The 18776-nt window shown below is 35.4% G+C and overlaps 1 protein-coding gene across 11 annotated transcripts in view; it reads right to left on the bottom strand.

The window, feature by feature from the left end:
* The window catches only part of LOC105477465 (UDP-glucose glycoprotein glucosyltransferase 2), a 247274-nt gene that overhangs the window by 122640 nt on the left and 105858 nt on the right, over positions 1–18776 (bottom strand). For all 11 annotated transcript variants that reach the window (XR_011614666.1, XR_011614664.1, XR_011614665.1 and 8 more), the window contains 5 exons: positions 13214–13348; positions 11566–11730; positions 5217–5340; positions 5032–5130; positions 3704–3798 (listed from right to left, as the gene is read on the bottom strand). Coding sequence is in view for 4 of the 11 variants with exons in the window: in XM_071081146.1 (XP_070937247.1) it covers positions 3704–3798; positions 5032–5130; positions 5217–5340; positions 11566–11730; positions 13214–13348 (618 nt within the window). In the remaining 7 variants the exon portion in view is untranslated. The remainder of the gene's footprint in view (positions 1–3703; positions 3799–5031; positions 5131–5216; positions 5341–11565; positions 11731–13213; positions 13349–18776) is intronic.

Genomic DNA, 18776 nt, shown 5'->3' with positions numbered 1-18776 from the left:
CCCATTAAAAAGTGGACAAAGTACATAAACAGACTCTTCTCAAAAGAAGATATACATGTGGCCAACAAATATGAGGAAAAAGCTCCACATCACTGATCATTAGAGAAATGCAAATCAAAACCACAATGAGATAACATCTCATGCCAGTCAGAATGGCCATTACTAAAAAGTCAAAAAAGAACAGATGCTGGCGAGGTTGCAGAGAAAAGAGAATGCTTAAACACATTGGGAATAAAAATTAGGTCAGCCACTATGAAAAGCAGTTTGGAGATTTCTCAAAGAACTGAAAACAAAATTACCATTTGACCCAGCAATCCCATTACTGGGTATATACCCAAAGGAATATAAACCATTCTGTTAAATATTACAAGGATACAGAATGTGTATGTTCATTGCAGCACTATTCACAATAGCAAAGACATAGAATCAACCTAAATGCCCATCGATGACAGACTGGATAAAGAAAATGTGGTACATATACACCATGGAATACTATACAGCCATAAAATGGAATGAAATCATGTCCTTTGCAGGGACACGGAAGGAGCTGGAAGCCATTATCCTCAGCAAATTAACATAGGAACAGAAAACCAAACACCACATATTCTCACTTTTAAGTGGGAGTTGAATGATGAGAACACATGGACAAAATGGCAGAAACAACACACACTGTGGTCTGTTGGGGGTGGGGGGTATGGGGAGGGAGAGCATCAGGAAGAATAGCTAAGGGACACAGGGCTTAATATCTAGGCAATGGGATGATCTGTGTAGCAAACCACCATAGCATATGTTTATCTGTGTAACAAACCTGCACATCCTACACATACTCTTAAAAGTTGAAAAAAAAAAAGGTGGTGACAGTGTTTTTGTTGTTGTTGCTGTTTTCCAGATAGTGGATAGGAAGCAGTGTTAGCATGCCTCTCCCACTTGGAAGGACAGAATAGTGGGTAAAGATTCACACTGTGACTTTTTTTTTTCCTCAGGAGCACTACACGATGTTACAGAAAAATACTTATTCAGAAAAGAACCATAACTGGCTAATAAACATAGAAAAATGTTCCATAAACAAATCAAGAAGACAAAAACAAACCCATTACAGAGTGAGCAAAGGATATAGGCACTTCTAAGAAGAAGACATACAAGCAGCCAACAAACATGAAAAAATGCTCAATATCACTACTCATCAGAGAGATGCAAATCAAAAACACAATGAGATACCATCTCATACTAGTCAGAATTGGTATTATTAAAAAGTCAAAAAATAACAGATGCTCGCAAGGTTGCAGAGAAAAAGGGAATGCCTAAACACAGTGGGAATGAAAATTAGTTCAGCCACTGTGAAAAGCAGTTTGAAGATTTCTCAGAGAACTAAAAACAGAATTACCATTTGACTCAACAAGTCCATTGCTGGGTATATATCCAAAGAAAAATAAATCATTCTACCAAAAAAGGTACCCGCACTCATGTTTATCACAGTACTACTCACAATGGCAAAGACATGGAATCAACCTAGGTGCCATCAATGGTAGACTGAATAAAGAAAATGTGACTCATATATACCATGGAATACTACACAATATGTACAGATCGAAATCAATCTACACATTGATTGGTAGAATGAGATTGTGTCCTTTGCAGCAACATGGGATTGGCTGGAAGTCATTATTCTAAGTGAACTAACAAAACCAGAAAATTAAATGCTGCATGTTCTCACTTATGTGGGAGCTAAACAGGGACACAAATATGTGAGTAGACACTGGGGACTCCAAAAGGGGATGGAGAGGGAGAAAGGGGGGCCACGAGAGTTGAAAAACTACCTATCAGGTACTATGTTTGCTACTTGGACAACAGAATCATTAGAAGCTCTGACCTCAGCATCACACAATATGCCCATGTAACAAATCTCCACATGCACCCCCTGAATCTAAGCTAAAAATAAATAAAGTCATATTGAAAGAAAAAATTTCCCTGTAACTACTTATCAAATAAATACAAATAAGAAGCCATCTTTGGCCAGGCACAGTGGCTCATGCCTGTAGTCTCAGCACTTTGGGAAGCTGAGGCGAGCTGATCACTAGAGCTCGAGAGTTTGACACCAGCCTGGATGACACGGCAAAACTCCCAACTCTACAAAAAATACAAAAATTAGCTGGATGTGATGGCATGCACCTGCCTGGGAGGCTGAGGTGGGAGGACTGCTTGAGCCCAAGAGTTGGGTGCTGTGGTGAGCTGAGATCACACCATTGCACTCCAGCCTCGATGACAGAGTGAGACCCTGTCTCAAAAGAAAAACAAATAATAATTAAAAAAAAAGAAACTATCTTTGTTTTTTAAATTGGCAGAAAGAATTAGGTATAACAAAAATCAAGGCTTTCAATACTGTGATGTGACAGATCCCCTCAAAAACTATGAAAATTAACAGCCATTTGGAAAGTCATTTCTTAAAAATTATCAGGAGTCTACAAATGTTAACAACTCTTATGTTCAGTACGTTCTTTTCTCCACTGACTAATTATTGGGGTCTCACTCTATTACCCAGGCTAGAGTACAATGGTGTGATCACAGCTCACTGCAGTCTCAAACTCCTGGGCTCAAGTGATCGTCCCACCTCAGCCTCTCAAATAACTGGGACTACAGGTGTGCATCACCACATCTGGCTAATTGTTTAAACAAAAATTTTTTTTTTAGAGACAGAGTCTTGTTCCGTTGCCCAGACTGGGCTTGAACTCCTGGCCTCACGCAATCTTCCCATCATATTAAGTGAGGGCACTTAAGTAACACCAAAAAGAAGTCTATGTGGCAATGGAATGAAGCACTCTGCTAAAAGCCAATGAAACACTGAGGACTCCTGCAGTGGCATGTAAGTGAGTCATTTTAGAAGCTTGTCCTCCTGCTCCAGTGAAGCCTTCGGATCACTGCAACTATAACTAAAATCTTAACTATAGCCTTATAAAAGAATCTAAGGTAGAACCACTCAGGTAAGTTGCTCCTAAATTCTGGAACCTCAGAAACTGTTAAGATAAATGTTCATTGTTTACTACCAAGTGGTAAACAAATTTATACAGCAATAAACTTAGCTAATATAAAAATAATTTCATAAAATATTTTGGTTTATGCTTCTTAAGTATTTTATCTATATAAACATATGTTAACTTAGAAATACAGGCAGTTATGAAACACTACTTTTATATACAGAAATGTATACTCTTGAAGTATACTGGTTTATAATTAATAACAAGACATTTAATGTTGACTTAAGGCTTAAAATAGTCTTCATTGAAATAAATTTACTTAGTTTTTCTTAAAGAATCAGGGAAAGAAAGTGCTGCTTAATTATGTGACCAAAAATTGCTATTACTAGCTATTGTTGGTAAATAGTGGATTTCGGGTCACTGAAGTGGTGGTAGGGTCTAGAGTTATTTACTTTGTTTAATACCCTATCTGTAATCGATATGAGGTATTTGTATGTCTGATCACAAGGGCTACCAGAGAATATATGTCACAAGTCATAGAAAACAGGTAGGTTTTTCTTTTCCTGAGCAAAGTTACCTATTTTACATGAAGACTACATCTGAATTCCTTCCTTAGTCTACTTAATTAAAACATCAACATGGAGGGGAAAATATTTAAAGCATGTTCTTCATATTGCTTTCCTTAAATTGAAATAAATTAAAACTGTTGGTAAGAATATCTAGGTACTCACCATGTGCTTTAATGCATTAAAAAGAAGTTTTCTCCCAGAAGGCTTATCAAAATCTGCAATAATCCAGAGAGTGACTGCAGAAATTTTACTGTCATCTGAAAGTTTCAAACAGTTTACTCAAATTAACTCTTTTTTAAAATAAAACAAAAGCAGGGGAACACATTAAAAAAAACCAAATATATTAAAATAATATTTCTGAAAATTAGCAAAGATTGTTAAAATTTTATGTGTGAATGTATATATGCATGTACATATATATACATACAAAATAAATACATATAAAATTACATATAAAAACGCTACAAGGGTAATTCATTATACAAGCGTATATAAAGCTTCCAGCTAGAAGAGTAACTCATTATATAAGCTTACGTAAAACTCCCAGTGTTGGTAAGCAAATCTGCCTTCTAGCTACATTTGTTAAAAAAAAAAAAAAAAACATTTATATCCCACATATATGTAAAACCATAACAATCAAGCTTACCAGTAGATACAGAAAACAGCAATATGTAGCCAGACTCCTTTATGAACATAAAATCATGGAATCTGTTAGACAGTAACCCAGGAGCCATCTGGTAGAAACTCTGATTTAATCTACAGCATTTACAAGAACTGGTTGTGTGGCCTTTGCTTTAAATCTCTCTCCTATATAAAAGTTTGCCCCTTACAACATAGTTCATTCTATCTGTTTAATGCACTCTGTTAGAAAATTACCACTTCTCTACTGAGACCAAAATCAGCCTTCTTTAATCTTTTACTCATTGGCTCTTGTTTTTATTTCTAGAGCAAAGCAGGCCAAACAAAGCAAAACAAAAACCAACCAAATTTGAATTATATTCATCTATCTGAATAGTTAATTGTACCCTAACAAATCTATAGTCCCACAGCAGACTTCTCGGTTTTGGCTAAATCTTTTTCCCAAGTGTGTTACTGTCTTGGTCTCCTCTCTTCTGGTTGTAACCCCTACCTTAAGCAAAACATTGCATGTTATTTAATCAGAATGCAGAAGAATTATTATCTTCTATGATGTGGTAATTGTACTTTATACATTATAAGATAGTTTACATAGTACTGAAAAGATTTTATTCTTTTCTTAAAAAGGTGAAAATTGTTTACTTTAAAAAAAGGCAAAAATAAGATAAAGCTAGAATAGATGGCATTGTTTTCTCAGCACACATTAAATACTAAAAAATTCACGAACTCTAAAATTGAAATCTAGGCCTCTACTCAAAAATAAAAACATATTAAAATTTATTATACAACTGCCTTATGAAAATTACAAGTTTCTATCACTTTAAGAATTCAGGTAAATAAAATATGCTTATTACCGTCTTGGGTTAAATAATACATGTTCTTCGCAATTACAGCACTCTTATCTTGTGAATCCAAGAAAAAGAAAGTAGAGTAATCTTCAACATCAGCAGTTACTGAAAAATTTCAAATTAAATGTTAAATATAAATAAAGCATTCACAACTCAATAAGCATTTGTAGAACAGTATAGGATTATTTTACCTGATGTAGATATTAAATTGAGGTACTGCTGGTTAGCATGCAAAATCAAAGAATTTATACGGGGTACAACATTATTCCTATCCATTAGAAAATCAATTGCATTCGTGCGATCATTTAACGTGCCCTAAAATAACAAAAATGTTATTTAGATAATATAGGCAATTGATATCCACGTTTCAAAAACTATGCAGATATAAAGATCAAAAATAAATAAGCAATTTAGAATTATTACAATATTTTCTTGTAACAATTACAACTTTTTCCAATTAAGCAATTTTTAGATGCAAATATGCCTAAGATAAATTTAATTGAATTTTTTTTTAAAGAATTTCAGCTTTTATTTTAGATTCAAGGGTACACATGCAGATTGGTTACAACACTGGTGTATCAAGTAATGCTGAAGTTGGGGGTATGACTGATCCCATTACCCAGGTAGTGAGTATAGTACCAGATAGTTTTTCAACCCTTCCCTCTCCCCTCTAGAAGTCCCCAGCGTCTCTTGCTGCCATCTTCATGTCTATTAGTACCCAATGTTTAGCTCCCACTTACAAGTGAGAACATGCAGTGTTTCGTTTCCTGCTTCTGTGTTAGTTTGCTTGGCCTCCAGCTGAGTCCATCTTGCTGCAAAGGGCCTGATTTCATTTTTAATCGCTGCATAGTATTCCATGGTTTATATAGGTACCACATTTTCTTTAACCAATCCACCACTGATGGACACCTAGGCTAATTCTACATCTTTGCTATCATGAATAGTGCCGCAACGAACATACATGTGTCTTTTTGGTAGAACGATTTATTTTCCTTTGGACAGGTACCCAGTAATGGGATTGCTGGGTTGAATGGCAGTTCTGTTTTAAGTTCTTTGAAACATCTACAAACTGCTTTCCAAAGGGGCTGAACTACTTTACATCCCCACTAACAGTGTATACGCATTCCCTTTTCTCCTCAGCCTCGCCAGCATCTGCTGTTTTTTGACTTTTTAATAACAGCCATTCTAATTGGTACGAGATGGTGTCTCCTTGTGGTTTTGATTTGCACTTATCTAAGGATTAGTAATGTTGAACATTTCTTTATATGCTTGGTGGCTGCCTGTGTGTCTTCTTTTGAGAAGTACCTGTTAATGTCATTTGCCTACTTTTTAATGGGGTTATTTATTCTTTACTTGATTTGTTTGCTACTTATGGATACTAGAACTTTGTCGGATGTATAGTTTGTGAATATTTTCTGTATATTCTGTAGGCTGTGTGTTTACCCTGTTGCGAGTTTCTTTTGCTGTGCTCTTTACTTTAATTAATTAGGTCCCACTTGTCAATTTTTGTTTTTGATGCAATTGCTTTTGAGGTCTTAGCCATAAATTATTTCCCAAGACTGATGTCCAGAATGGTGTTTCCTAGATTTTCTTCTAGAATTCTTATAGTTTTAAGTCTTATACTTAACTGTTTAATCTATCTTGTGTTAAGTTTTGAATATGGTGAAAAGTAGGGGTCCAGTTTCATTTGTTTGCATATGGCTAGCCAGCTATCCCAGGACCATTTATTGAATCGAGGATCCTTTCCCCACTAATTTTTGTCAACTTTGTCAAAGCTAAAATGGTTGTAGGTGTGTGGCTTTATTTCTGGGTTCTCTATTCTGTTCCATTAATCTATGTGTCTATTTTGTACCAGTTCCATGCAACTCTGGTTACTGTAGCCTTGTAGTATAGTGTAAAGTTGGGTAATATGATGCCTTCAGATTTGTTCTTTTTCTTGGAATTGCCTTGGCTATTTGGGCTCTTTTCTGGTTCCATATGAATTTTAGAATAGTTTTTTCCAATTCTGTGAATAATGATATTGGCAGTTTGATAGGAATAGCATTAAATCTATAGATTGCGTCGGGCAGTATGGCCATGTTAACAATATTTAGTCTTCCAATCCGTGAGCATGGAATGTTTACCCACTTGTTTGTATGATATATTACTTTCAGCAGCGTTTAGTAATTATCCTTGTAGAGATCTATCACCTCCTTAGTTAGCTGTATTCCTAGTTATTTTGTGTGTGTGTGTGTCTATTGTAAATTGGACTGCGTTCTTGATTTGGCTCTCAGCTTGAATGTTATTGGTCTATAGAAATGCTACTGATTTTTGTGCATTAATTTTGAATACTGAAACTTTACTGAAGTAATTTATCAGTTCCAGGAGTTGTCTGGTGGAGTCCTTAGAGTTTTCTAGGTGTAGAATCGTATCAGTAAAGAGAGATACTGAACTTCTTTTACTATGTGGATGCCTTTTATATATTGCTCTTGCCTGATTGCTCTAAGACTTCCAGTACTATGATGAATAGGAATAGTGAGACTGGGCATCCTTCTCCTGTTCCAGTTCTCAAGGGGAATGTTTCCAGCTTTTGCCTGTTTGGTATGACACTGGCTGTGGGTTTGTCATAGATGGCTCTTACTCTTTTGAGGTATGTTCCTTCAATGCAGTTTATTGAGGGTTGGTTTTTTTTTTTCTTATCATGAAGGGATGTTCGATTTTACTGAATACTTTTTCAGCATCTATCAAAATGATCACATTTTTTGTTTTAAATTCTGTTTATGTGGTGAATGACATTTACTGATTTGTTAATGTTGAACCAACCTTTCCCAGGAGTGAAGCCTATTTGATTATGGTGAATTAATTTTTTGGTATGCTGCTGGATTCAGTTTGCAAGTATTTTGTTGAGGATTTTTCCATCTATGTTTGTCAGTAATAATAGCCTGTAGTTTTTTCGTTGCATGTTTTCCAGGTTTTGGTATCAGGATAACACGGGTTTTGCAGAATGAGTAAGGGAGGCATTCTTCACTCCTTCTTGGTTTTTTGGAATAGTTTCAGTAGGATTGGTAACAGTTCTTCTTTGTACATCTGGCAGAATTCAGCTATAAATCCATCTGGTCCAGGGCTTTTACTGGTTGGTAGGTTTTTTATTACTGTTCAATTACGGAACATATCAGTCCGTTCAGGGTGTCAATTTCTTCCCGATTCAATCTTGGGAGACCAGGAATTTATCCATTTCCTCTAGATTTTCCAGTTTGTGTGCATAGAGGTCTTCTGAGGATCTTTTGTATTTCTACAAGATCAATTGTAATGTCACCTTTGTTGCTTCTACTTGTGCTTATTTAGATCTTTTCTCTTTTTTCTGTTCATCTAGCTAGTGGTCTATCGATCTTGTTTTTCCTTTCCAAGAGCCAATGCTTGGTTTCACTGATTCATTGTACAAATTTTTTGGTCTCAATTTTGTACAGTTCTGCTCTGATTTTAGTTATTTCTTTTCTTCTGCTAGCTTTGAGGTTAGTTCATTCTTGTTTTTCCTAATTCCTCTCAGTGTGATGTTAAGTCATTATTTTGAGACAGTTCTAAATTTTTGAGATAGGTGGTTAGCACTACAAACTTTCCTCTTAACACTGCTTTTGCTGCATGCCAGAGATCTTGGTATGTTGTTCATTTTCATTTATTTGAATTTTTATTATTGCTGCCTTAATTTTTCACTGTTTACATAAAAGTGATGTCAAAAGCAAGTTGTTTAATTTCTATATAATTATGTAGTTTTGAGAGATGTCCTGAGTTCTGATTTCTATTTTTATTCTACTGTGGCCCATGAGTATGACTGGTATGATTTTGATTTTAAAAAATTTATTGAGATTTGCTTTATGGGCAAGCATGTGCTTGATCTTGGAGTATGCTCTGTATGCAGCTGAAAAGAATAAATATTCTGTGGCTGATGGGTGGAATGTTCTGTAGATGTCTATTAGGTCCAACTGGTCAGTGTCCATTTAAGTCCAGAATTTGTTAGTTTTCTGCCTTGATAATCTAACACTGTGTCTAACATATGACAGAAACGGCAAGGAGCCAGCTAAGAACTTCATGACAGGCTCAAAACCTTATGTACCAATATTAACCCTAAATATAAATGGCCCACAGGCTTCATTTAAAAAGCACACGATGGCAAGCTGGATAAAAAACAAGACTTGGCTGTCTGCTGTCTTCCGTCTTCCTCCTTCCTCAGCCTTTTGAGTAGCTGGGACTACAGGCACACACCACAACGCCTGGCTAAGTTTTAAGATTTTTGTAGAGAGGTTTCATTATGTTGCCCAGGCTGGTCTCAAACTCCTCAGCTCAAGGAATCCTCTTGGATTGACCTTCCAAAGTGGTGGGATTACAGACATGAACCACCATGCCTGGCCTAAATTCTTTGTTGTTTATTTTTGTCTGACTGGGTTAGCTCAATAATAGTGGGGGAGTTGAAGTCTCCCACTATTATTGTGTAGCTGTCTTAAGATTTTTCATAGCTGTGGAAGTATTTGTTTTATGAATCTGGGTGCTCTAGTGTTGGTGCACATATATTTGGGATAGTTAAGTCTTCTTGTTGAACACTTTATAATTATCTATTGTTGGTTTCAAGTTTGTTTTATCTAAGAATAGCAACTTCTGCTTTTGTTTTGTTTTGTTTGCATGATAAATCTTTCTCCAACCCTTTACTTTGAGCCCATAGGTGTCATCATGCATGGGATGGGTCTCCTGAAGACAGCAGAGAGATGGGTCTTGTTTTTTATCCAACTGCCACTCTGTGCCTTTTAAGTGAGGCACTTAGGCCACTTATATTCAAGGTTAATATTGGTACATGAGGTTTTGATCCTATGTGAAGTTCTTAGCTGGCTGCTTTTCAGTTTCTATCACGTGGATACTTTATAGGTTCTGTGGGCTATGTACTTTAGTGTGTTTTTGTACCATTCTTCCATTCCCTTAAAGAGCTCTTATAAGGCCAGTTTAGTGCTAATGAATTCCTTTAGTGTTTGCTTGTCTGGAAAATATTTTATTTCTCCTTCACTTATGAAGCTTAGTTTGACAGGATACACAATTCTTGGTTGGAATTTCTTTTCTTTAAGAATGCTGAAAATAGGCCACTGAGAAGTCTGTTGTTAGTCTGATGGGGTTCCCTTTGTATGTGATCTGCCTTTTTTCCTCTAGTTGCCTTTAAGATTTTTACTTCAGCACTGACCTTGGACTGTTTGGTGACCCTAAGCCTTGGTGATGCTAACTTTGTATAGTATCTCACAGTGTTCTCTGAATTTCTTGTAACTGAATGTCTACTTTACTAGCAAGATCAGGGAAATTTTCTTGAATTATTCCCTCAAATATGTTTTCCTGGTTGTTTTTCTCCTTCTCTAGCAGGAATGCCAATAATTTGTAAGTTTGGTTCCTTTAACATAATCCTGTATTTCTTGAACACTGTTCATTTTTTAAAATTCTTTTTTTTTCTTTTCAGACAGGGTCTCACTCTGTCATCCAGGCTAGAGTGCAGTGGCATGATCATGACTCACTGCAGCCTCCATCTCCTAGGCTCAAGTGATCCTCCTGCCTCAGCCTTTTGAGCAGCTGGGACTACAGGCATACATCACCACACCTGGTTAAATTTTAAGTTTTTTTGTAGAGAGGAGGTCTCACTATGTTGCCCAAGCTGGTCTCAAACTCCTCAGCTCAAGCAATCCTCTTTAATTAACCTCCCAAAGTGGTGGGATTACAGGTATAAACCACCATGCCTGGCCTAAATTCATTTTTGTTATTTTTATCTGACTGGGTTAGTTCAAAAGACTGGTTTTCAATCTGTGAAATTCTTTCTCCTGCTTGGTCCAGTCTACTGATAAAGCTTTCAACTGTATTTTGAAATTCCTTAAGTGATGCTTCTATAGCCCTATGCTTTTCTATCAGCTGATTTTACTTTGGGCTATGTGGTTTGACCTACAAGCCAGTAGATAGCCCTTATGAGTAAAAGCCAGCTGAGGCCAACATGGCAGGGTATATACTTGATCCTTGTTACTGGGATAATCTCTCTGTTGTCTCAGGCAATGGGCTGATCTGTGGTGTGCACAGTGGTCTGGGTTCCCTGCTCAGACATGGTGGGCAAGATGGACAGGGCCAGACTGAGCAGGCCTGCCTACAGGTACCCTAATGGCAGGCACAAGCACCAATACCGAGGGAGAATACAGTGGGCAACCACCAGGTGTCCAGAGGTGTGCCTAGGCGTGGAGCTGGGAAACTTCCTTGGCTCCAAGTTCTCCGCACAGGGAGCAGGGTAGCCTAAACAACTAATCGAGGACAGTGGTTGTTCCAGATTCCTGAAGATCTGCCTTGGCACGGAGTGTAAAGGGCCACACTGCACCACAGTCTCTGCACAGGGAGGGTGGTGTGGCTTGAGCTGCTAAAAGAATCATTTAAAAAATCACTATTAAATGATCAGAATGAAAATTTTTTTACCAAATTAACTTGTCATAAAAATAAAATTTTAATATCATTTATAAATATTATTCATCGTGTATTTTCTTATAAATGCTTACCTACCAAAAAAACTTCTCTTTGTAAATATACAGATGCATCCATCATTCTTTGAAGAACAGCCATTTCTAGTTCTTTAATATTCATCTCTTCATGTTTAAAGGGTTCACCATTATAAAGAGCTTGAGGCAAAGGTCCCAGGCCAGTCATCTTATAAAAGCTTGCTCCAGTCTATTCAGTTAAAAAATATCAGTGTTAAACAAAATATGATTGTTTAACACTTTAACATTTTAAGAAAATGGAACACTGCCACATTTTTAAACGCCATAGGAAAAAACATCCATTTTGCTAACTTTATCTGTCCTTTCCAAACACTGCTTAAAGGAATTTACCTACAAGGAGTCAAAAAACTTTTTCTGTAAAGGGCCAGAGAGTAAATATTTTAGGCTTTGTGAGCCACCCAGTTTCTGACACAATGACTCCACTCTCATGTTACAGCACAAAAGCAGTCATAGAAGACATATGAATAAACAAGTATGCTGTGTCCCCAAAATACTTTATTCACAAAGACAAGCAGTGGGTGAACTTGCTGATTCTTGGTATAGAGTATGACATTTACTTAACAATAAAAATCGAAACATTTATCGGCATCAGAGACTTATTTATCCCTGTATTTATATGTTCAATAAACACTGATTCAATCCTGCCACCTGCATTAGGCTAGATACTGTGATTATAGAGCTGAAAGTCTTTTCTCAAGGGTTCCACATACATACAGAGAAAACACAGGCATGTAGAAGATTCTGTGGGGCCCAGGAGAAGCACCTAATCAAGCTGGAGTATATGGAGAGGAAGGGATTATACAGGGCTTCTTTTAGGGAGTGATACTAAAAGTCTCAAAGGCTTAATAAAAATTTGCCAGGGAGATAAAGTAGAGAAAGACATTGCAAGTGAAGAGAGTATAGCAAGGACTGAAAGGGAAGTGAGAGTGTGGTATACTTACGCATGTTAAATTCACAGTTGATATGGTTTGGCTGTGCCCCCACCCAATTCTCATCTTAAATTGTAGCTCCTACAATTCCCACATGTTGTGGGGGGACCCAGTAGGAGGTAATGAGATCATGAAGGCAGGTCTTTCCCACTCTATTCTAGTGACAGTGAATATGTCTCATGAGATCTGCTGGTTTTATAAGGGAGAATTTCCCTGCACAAGTTCTCTTGTCTGCCATCATGTGTGACATGCCATTCACCTTCTGCCATGATTGTGAGGTTTCCCCAGCCACAAGGAACTGTGAGTCCATTAAACCGCTTTCTTTTGTAAATTGCTAGTCTCAGGTATGTTTTATCAGCAGCGTGAAAATGGACTAACACAGCAGTGTTTACAGGGTGTGAAATATGGGGGACAGCTGTCATATTTTGTGGTGAGAATCCTTAAAATATACTTTCTTAGTAATTTTCAAGTATACAATATGTTGTCATTAACTATAGTCACCACCATGTATGATAGATCTCTTGAACTTCTCTAGTCTAACTGAAATTTTGTATCCTTTGACGAATATCTCCCCAATTCTGCCATCCCCAGGCTCTGGTAACCACCGTTTTGCTCTGTTTCTGTGAGTCTGACATTTTTTTAAGATTCTACATGAGTAGAGATCATGTGGTGTTTGTCTTTCTGTGCCTGGCCTACTTCACTTAACATAATGTCCCAACTTACCTTTCTTTCTTCATCATATTTAGAATTAATTCCCAAAATATCCCAAATATTAGCATGAGGAAATGTATTTTGGAGAACACTCTTCACATTGTCCACAGTGAGTATATTTTGATCCTTCTTCACTTTTTGGTACATCTGTGAAAATTTAGATATTATAATTACTTTTCTTCTTACAGCAATTAGTTTTCTTTCTTTTCCTTAGCATGCAGATAGATTATTTTGTAAGTCCGAAACATACTAACTACATATACACACATACCACATACAAATAAATAATTTTAACCATATATCATCTTCTAATAAAGATGGTTTTAAAATATTCTATAGTTTTCAAAGATATCATAACAAATTTGTTTTATTCTATTTTGATGAAACCAGACCTCATTATTCTTAATAAAATAATGGTTACCTTTTTTAAGGTATGTGTAATATATTCTAATATGACATTTCAGAAATGCTTTCATTTTTTATTGCTCTTCTGTAATTTTTTTTGAGACAGGGTCTCACCGTCGACCAGGCTGGAGTGCAGTAGTGTCATCATGGCTCACTGCAGCTTCAACCTCCCAGTTCAAGCAATCCTCCCACCTAGCTCCCTGGGTAGCTGGGACTTCAGGAACTTGCCACCACATCTGGCTAGTTTTTTTTTTTTTTTTTTTTGTATTTTTTGTAAAGACAGGGTCTGGCAATGTTGCTCAAGCTGGTCTCGAATTCCTGAGCTCAAGCGATCCAACTGCTTTGGCATCCCAAAGGGCTGGGCTTACAGGAACTTGCCACCACACCTGGCTAAATTTTTTTGTATTTTTTTAAAGACATCTTGCCATGTTGCTCAGGCTGGTCTCAAACTCCTGGGCTCAAGCAATCCACCTGCCTCGGCATCCCAAAGGGTTGAGACTACAGGCATGAGCCACCATGCCAGGCCTTACTAGTAAGTATTTTGACTAAACTTTATCTGCACCTCTACTCTTCCCCAGTCTCAAATGTTCTAAACACACTTGTAGAATGTAAGCTGTTATTCTTTTTATGTTTTCTTATTACTTTCTTTAATAAGTACTTAGAGATCCTCTATGACCCAGGTGCTGTTTTAGGTTTTGCACCGAGAGATGGCACCTCTGAGTAGACGACTAAGCTGAGACATAAATATGAACACTGAGCTAGCATTAAGACATTCTGGGGAAAGAAACTTACAAGCAGAAGGAACAAGTAGTAAGTACAAACACTATTAAGCAGCATTTAATATGTCATTTAAGAATATTGTTTTTGGTCCCAATTTACTTAAATCATTATTGCCAAATATAATCTTCATATTGTGGCTAAAATGATTCCCACGTTATTCCTCACAGTTAGAAATTAGTATTCTTTGCTCTCCCTGTATCACTGTAAACTTTGTACCCTATTCCTTTAAGAAGCAGCACAGGTATGTAATTAGACTGAAGAGTTTCATTTTATGAGTTTTTCAATTTAGGGGCAAGTTTTCTCCTCCTATCAAAGTAGAACACAATGTGATCATAACTCAAAAAAAGTGAAAAGTTCAATCTTCCGTAAAACATAAATGGAGGTAAACTTTGTACCCTATTCCTTTAAGAAGCAGCACAGGTATATAATTAGACTGAAGAGTTTCATTTTATGAGTTTTTCAATTTAGGGGCAAGTTTTCTCCTATCAAAGTAGAATGTAATGTGATCATAACTCAAAAAAGGTGAAAAGTTCAATCTTCTGTAAAACATAAATGGAGATCGCAAAAATGAGATTTTGAATAAAGCAAAAGGTATATAAAAAGTCATTCAGATTAGTCATTTTACTAACTAGTCACTTGAAAATATTAGATACTCCTATAAAATAAGGTAGTCAGAATGCCTCACGTAAGTTACTCAGACATATCAACTCAATCCTCTTAGACATTTTTAAAATTTAAAAATTATTTTGTAACTTGGTAAGCAAAAAGGAATACATAGAACATATACGTTATGAGGCATAAATAACAAAATAAACGATTCCTATGAATAAACCATGTAACGTAAGAAATGGAACATCACCAATACCATGAAGTACAACTTCTCTCCCAATCCCATTTCCTTGTGCCCCAAGAGATGCAAGGACTGTTTTGAATTTGCATTTATCATTCCCTTTCCTTTTTAAATTCTGGAGTTTTATGTGAATAAGTATTCCCATACTTAGTTTTGTTTGCTTCTGAGCTTTAAAAAGTATATGGTATGGTGTTAGTCTTCTATGACTTCATTATGTTTCTAATACATCCATGCTCTTGCATATGATATTTCATTCTATGAATATGCCAAATTCTACTTACCTATTTTGCTACTGATATATATATTTGGGTCATTTTTATTACAGTTTGTTGCTATTCTGAATGATTCTAACAATAGCCTCCTAAGGTGCAGGTACAAGAGCTTCTCTTAGGGTGAGGGTGAGGGTGTGTGTGTGTGTGTGTGTGTGTGTGTGTGTGTGTGTGTGTGTTGTGTGTTGTGTGTAGGAAATATGGAAATTTAACTTCAAAATATGAATTATTATCAGATTGTTTTTTCAGTGTGGCTCTGCCAATTTAGATTCCTACAGGCAGGGTAGCAATGTAAAGGCATTCCATTGCTCTACCTTCTCATTAACACATGATACCTTCAGCTTTCTTAATTCCTGCCAAATTACAGGGTATCAAATAATCTCATGGTAGTAGTCTTTATTTGCATTTTTCAAATTAGTAATATAATTATCTAGTTTAGTTATGGTAATAAATATTTACCACCAACAGTTTCAGTAAATTTTTATTTACCATTAATGCAATCTCTACTTTAAAAGTTATTTTATGCATTTCTCCTTTTGGGTCATTGGTATTTCTCTTTTTGAATCTTTACATCTCATGGATTATAAATATTTTATTGGCCATATGTATTGTAAATACTTCTGCTTATAACATTTTCCCTACTTTTTAATGACATATTTTAATGAGCACTGGTTTTCATTTGTAATTTAACTGAAATTATGAGTATTTTCCTTCAGACTTAAGAGTTTTTTAAGTTTTATCTAGGAAACCCTTACCTTGGGGTCCTAACTTCTAAATGTTTTAAAGTTTTGTTTTCTACACTTACATTTTTAAGCTAACTGAAATGATTTTTACACAAGGTGTGAGGTCTTATTTATTTGCCTTGGTATAACCACTGTCGAACCACAGTTGTTGTAAGTCCACTCTCATTTACTGTAATGCCACTTCTGTATTCTCAAGTTTTGGGACCCCCATGTTCTTCTGTCTTTCCCTTGAACCCATAGCACAAACTTTATGCACCTTATTACCTGGTATGACAAGCCCCATCACTTTATTCTTCAAAGTTTCACCCATTTTGAGTCTTCATTCTTCCATATAAATTTTAAAATAAACGTCAAATTTCACAAAAATCCCCAAAATTTGACTTTGGTCGGAACTGCATTGAATTTATAAATCACTTGCAGAAAACAATATAATTATGAAGTGAAATATTTCTATTGGTAAGCATGGTAGAACTTTTCATTCATTTAGGTAAACTTTAATGGCTATAATCCCACATTTTCTCCACAAAACTGACCTTTCCCCCCAGCCCCCAGGTTTCCTAAGTATCTTTTATTTGCTCTTGTCATTGTAAATGTGGGAGTCATTTACATGTGGGAGTCTCATAAGGATAAGGATTGTTGACTATATATGTCATTAATTTATCCAAGCACCTAAAACAGAGTGTGCTATGTACTAGGCACTTAATAAAACTGATGAAAAAAGTAATAAATATTTGTTGTTAGAAGAGAAAAAAACAACTGGTATTAGTATACTGATCTCATAACCAGTTACTTTACTAACCTCCTGTATCAAATCTCACAATCAATGGATTCTTTTGAGTCTCCTCTGTAGGCAACTCTAGAATTTTAAATAATAATGTTTCTTTTAAGTATTTTAAATGAGTATTTCCTTTACTTATTTTATTGCACTGACCAGAACTTGAGGATTATACTTGAAGTGTTGACGGTGGGTACCTTATGTTTTACCAATTTTAAAAACAATGCTTTCTATCATTTTACTGCTAAGATGTACTGTCATCAATTAACAAAATTCCCTTATATAATACTTTGCTAAACATTTTGTTTCTTTATGAGTTTTTTAATCATAAAAAAGCTTTGAATTTTTTCAAATGTTTCTTATGCATCTTCTTGAATAATATATTAACATGGTGAATGATACTTAGAGATTCTTCGAATTTGCAAATACTTCCTTTTACTCATTAGATAATCTCACCTTGTCATGATAGCTTACTTTTTATATACCTGCTGGATTTCTTTTGTTAACATTTTATTTAGGACTTTGGCATACATATTCTCAACAAAGAACAGCCTATAATTTTTCCTTTTCTCTTTTTGTCAGGCTTTGACATCAGATTATACTAGATTCACAGACCAATTTAGGGAATATTTCCTCTTTTTCTATTCTCTAAAAGAGATTTTAAAGATTGAAATTATTATTTCTTCAAACATTTGAATATTTGGTAGAATTTGCTGTACTAGTTTTAAAACATGGTCTCCAAATTCTTCAACACTCATTCCATTGAGAGGTGGGTATATGAATCTGAATCTGTGACTCTTTGATAAACAGAGTACAATGGAATAAACTGAAAATAATGATGTACCCATCTCTGAGCCCAGGCCTTAAGAGGCTGGAAGTTTCTACCTGGTGTGCTCATCTGGAGCCTAACCTCTATGATAGTTTGTCAATTTTATTTGTTTTTTCAGAATATCAACTTTTATATTCTTGATCCCATAATTGTATTATTTCCTAGTTCATTAATGTGTATTCTTATTACTTTCCATCTACTTCTTAAAAATCAATTACTCATTTCTGAGTGGTTAACCAGTACTTTTAATCCCTTCTTTTCTAACTAAAAGACATATTTTCCTCTTCTGTTTTGAATGCAAAATTATCTCATTCTTTGATTGTTGGATTTTATATTTGCTTTAAAAATTAATCTTAAGTGTATTATTAAAATCTTGTATGTTTTTACTGATTTTTAATCTGCCTCACCTATTAATAGAGACATGTTAAAATAATCTACTACTATTATAGTGAAACTGTCCATTTATCTCCCTTGCTATCAAATTTTGTATTGTATATTTTGAAGCTACATACAACTTTAGTACTTTTTCTTAAAGTTTATTTCCCCTAATATTTTATGGCTACCTTAGATTTCATTTGTGAAATAGTCACTTTGTGTATAATTTTCTATCTTTTTGTATCTTTTCTTCTAGTATGCTAAAGTTTAATTTACTCACACTTAATATGGTCACAGATATGGTTGGATTAACTTTTACTATTTGCTATTTATCATCACATTTCAATAACTTTCATATATTTTATTATTATTTTGGTCTTATATTCCTCTTCTCTCTTTATAGTACTACATAGCTTCAAATTACTTGAGATAAGGTAATTAGCTCACTGAAAACAGGGAAACACTTTTAAAAGATTTTATAATTCACGTATTTTCCCAAAAACTACACCTTATTCACATTATTTCCCCTTCTCCCTCTCCTTCTAATTG

The sequence above is a fragment of the Macaca nemestrina genome, chromosome 16 (genome assembly GCF_043159975.1).
Source record: "Macaca nemestrina isolate mMacNem1 chromosome 16, mMacNem.hap1, whole genome shotgun sequence".
Lineage (NCBI taxonomy): Eukaryota > Metazoa > Chordata > Mammalia > Primates > Cercopithecidae > Macaca > Macaca nemestrina.
The sequence above is the reverse complement of the archived record's forward strand: the minus strand, read 5'-3'. Positions and strand labels throughout refer to the sequence as shown.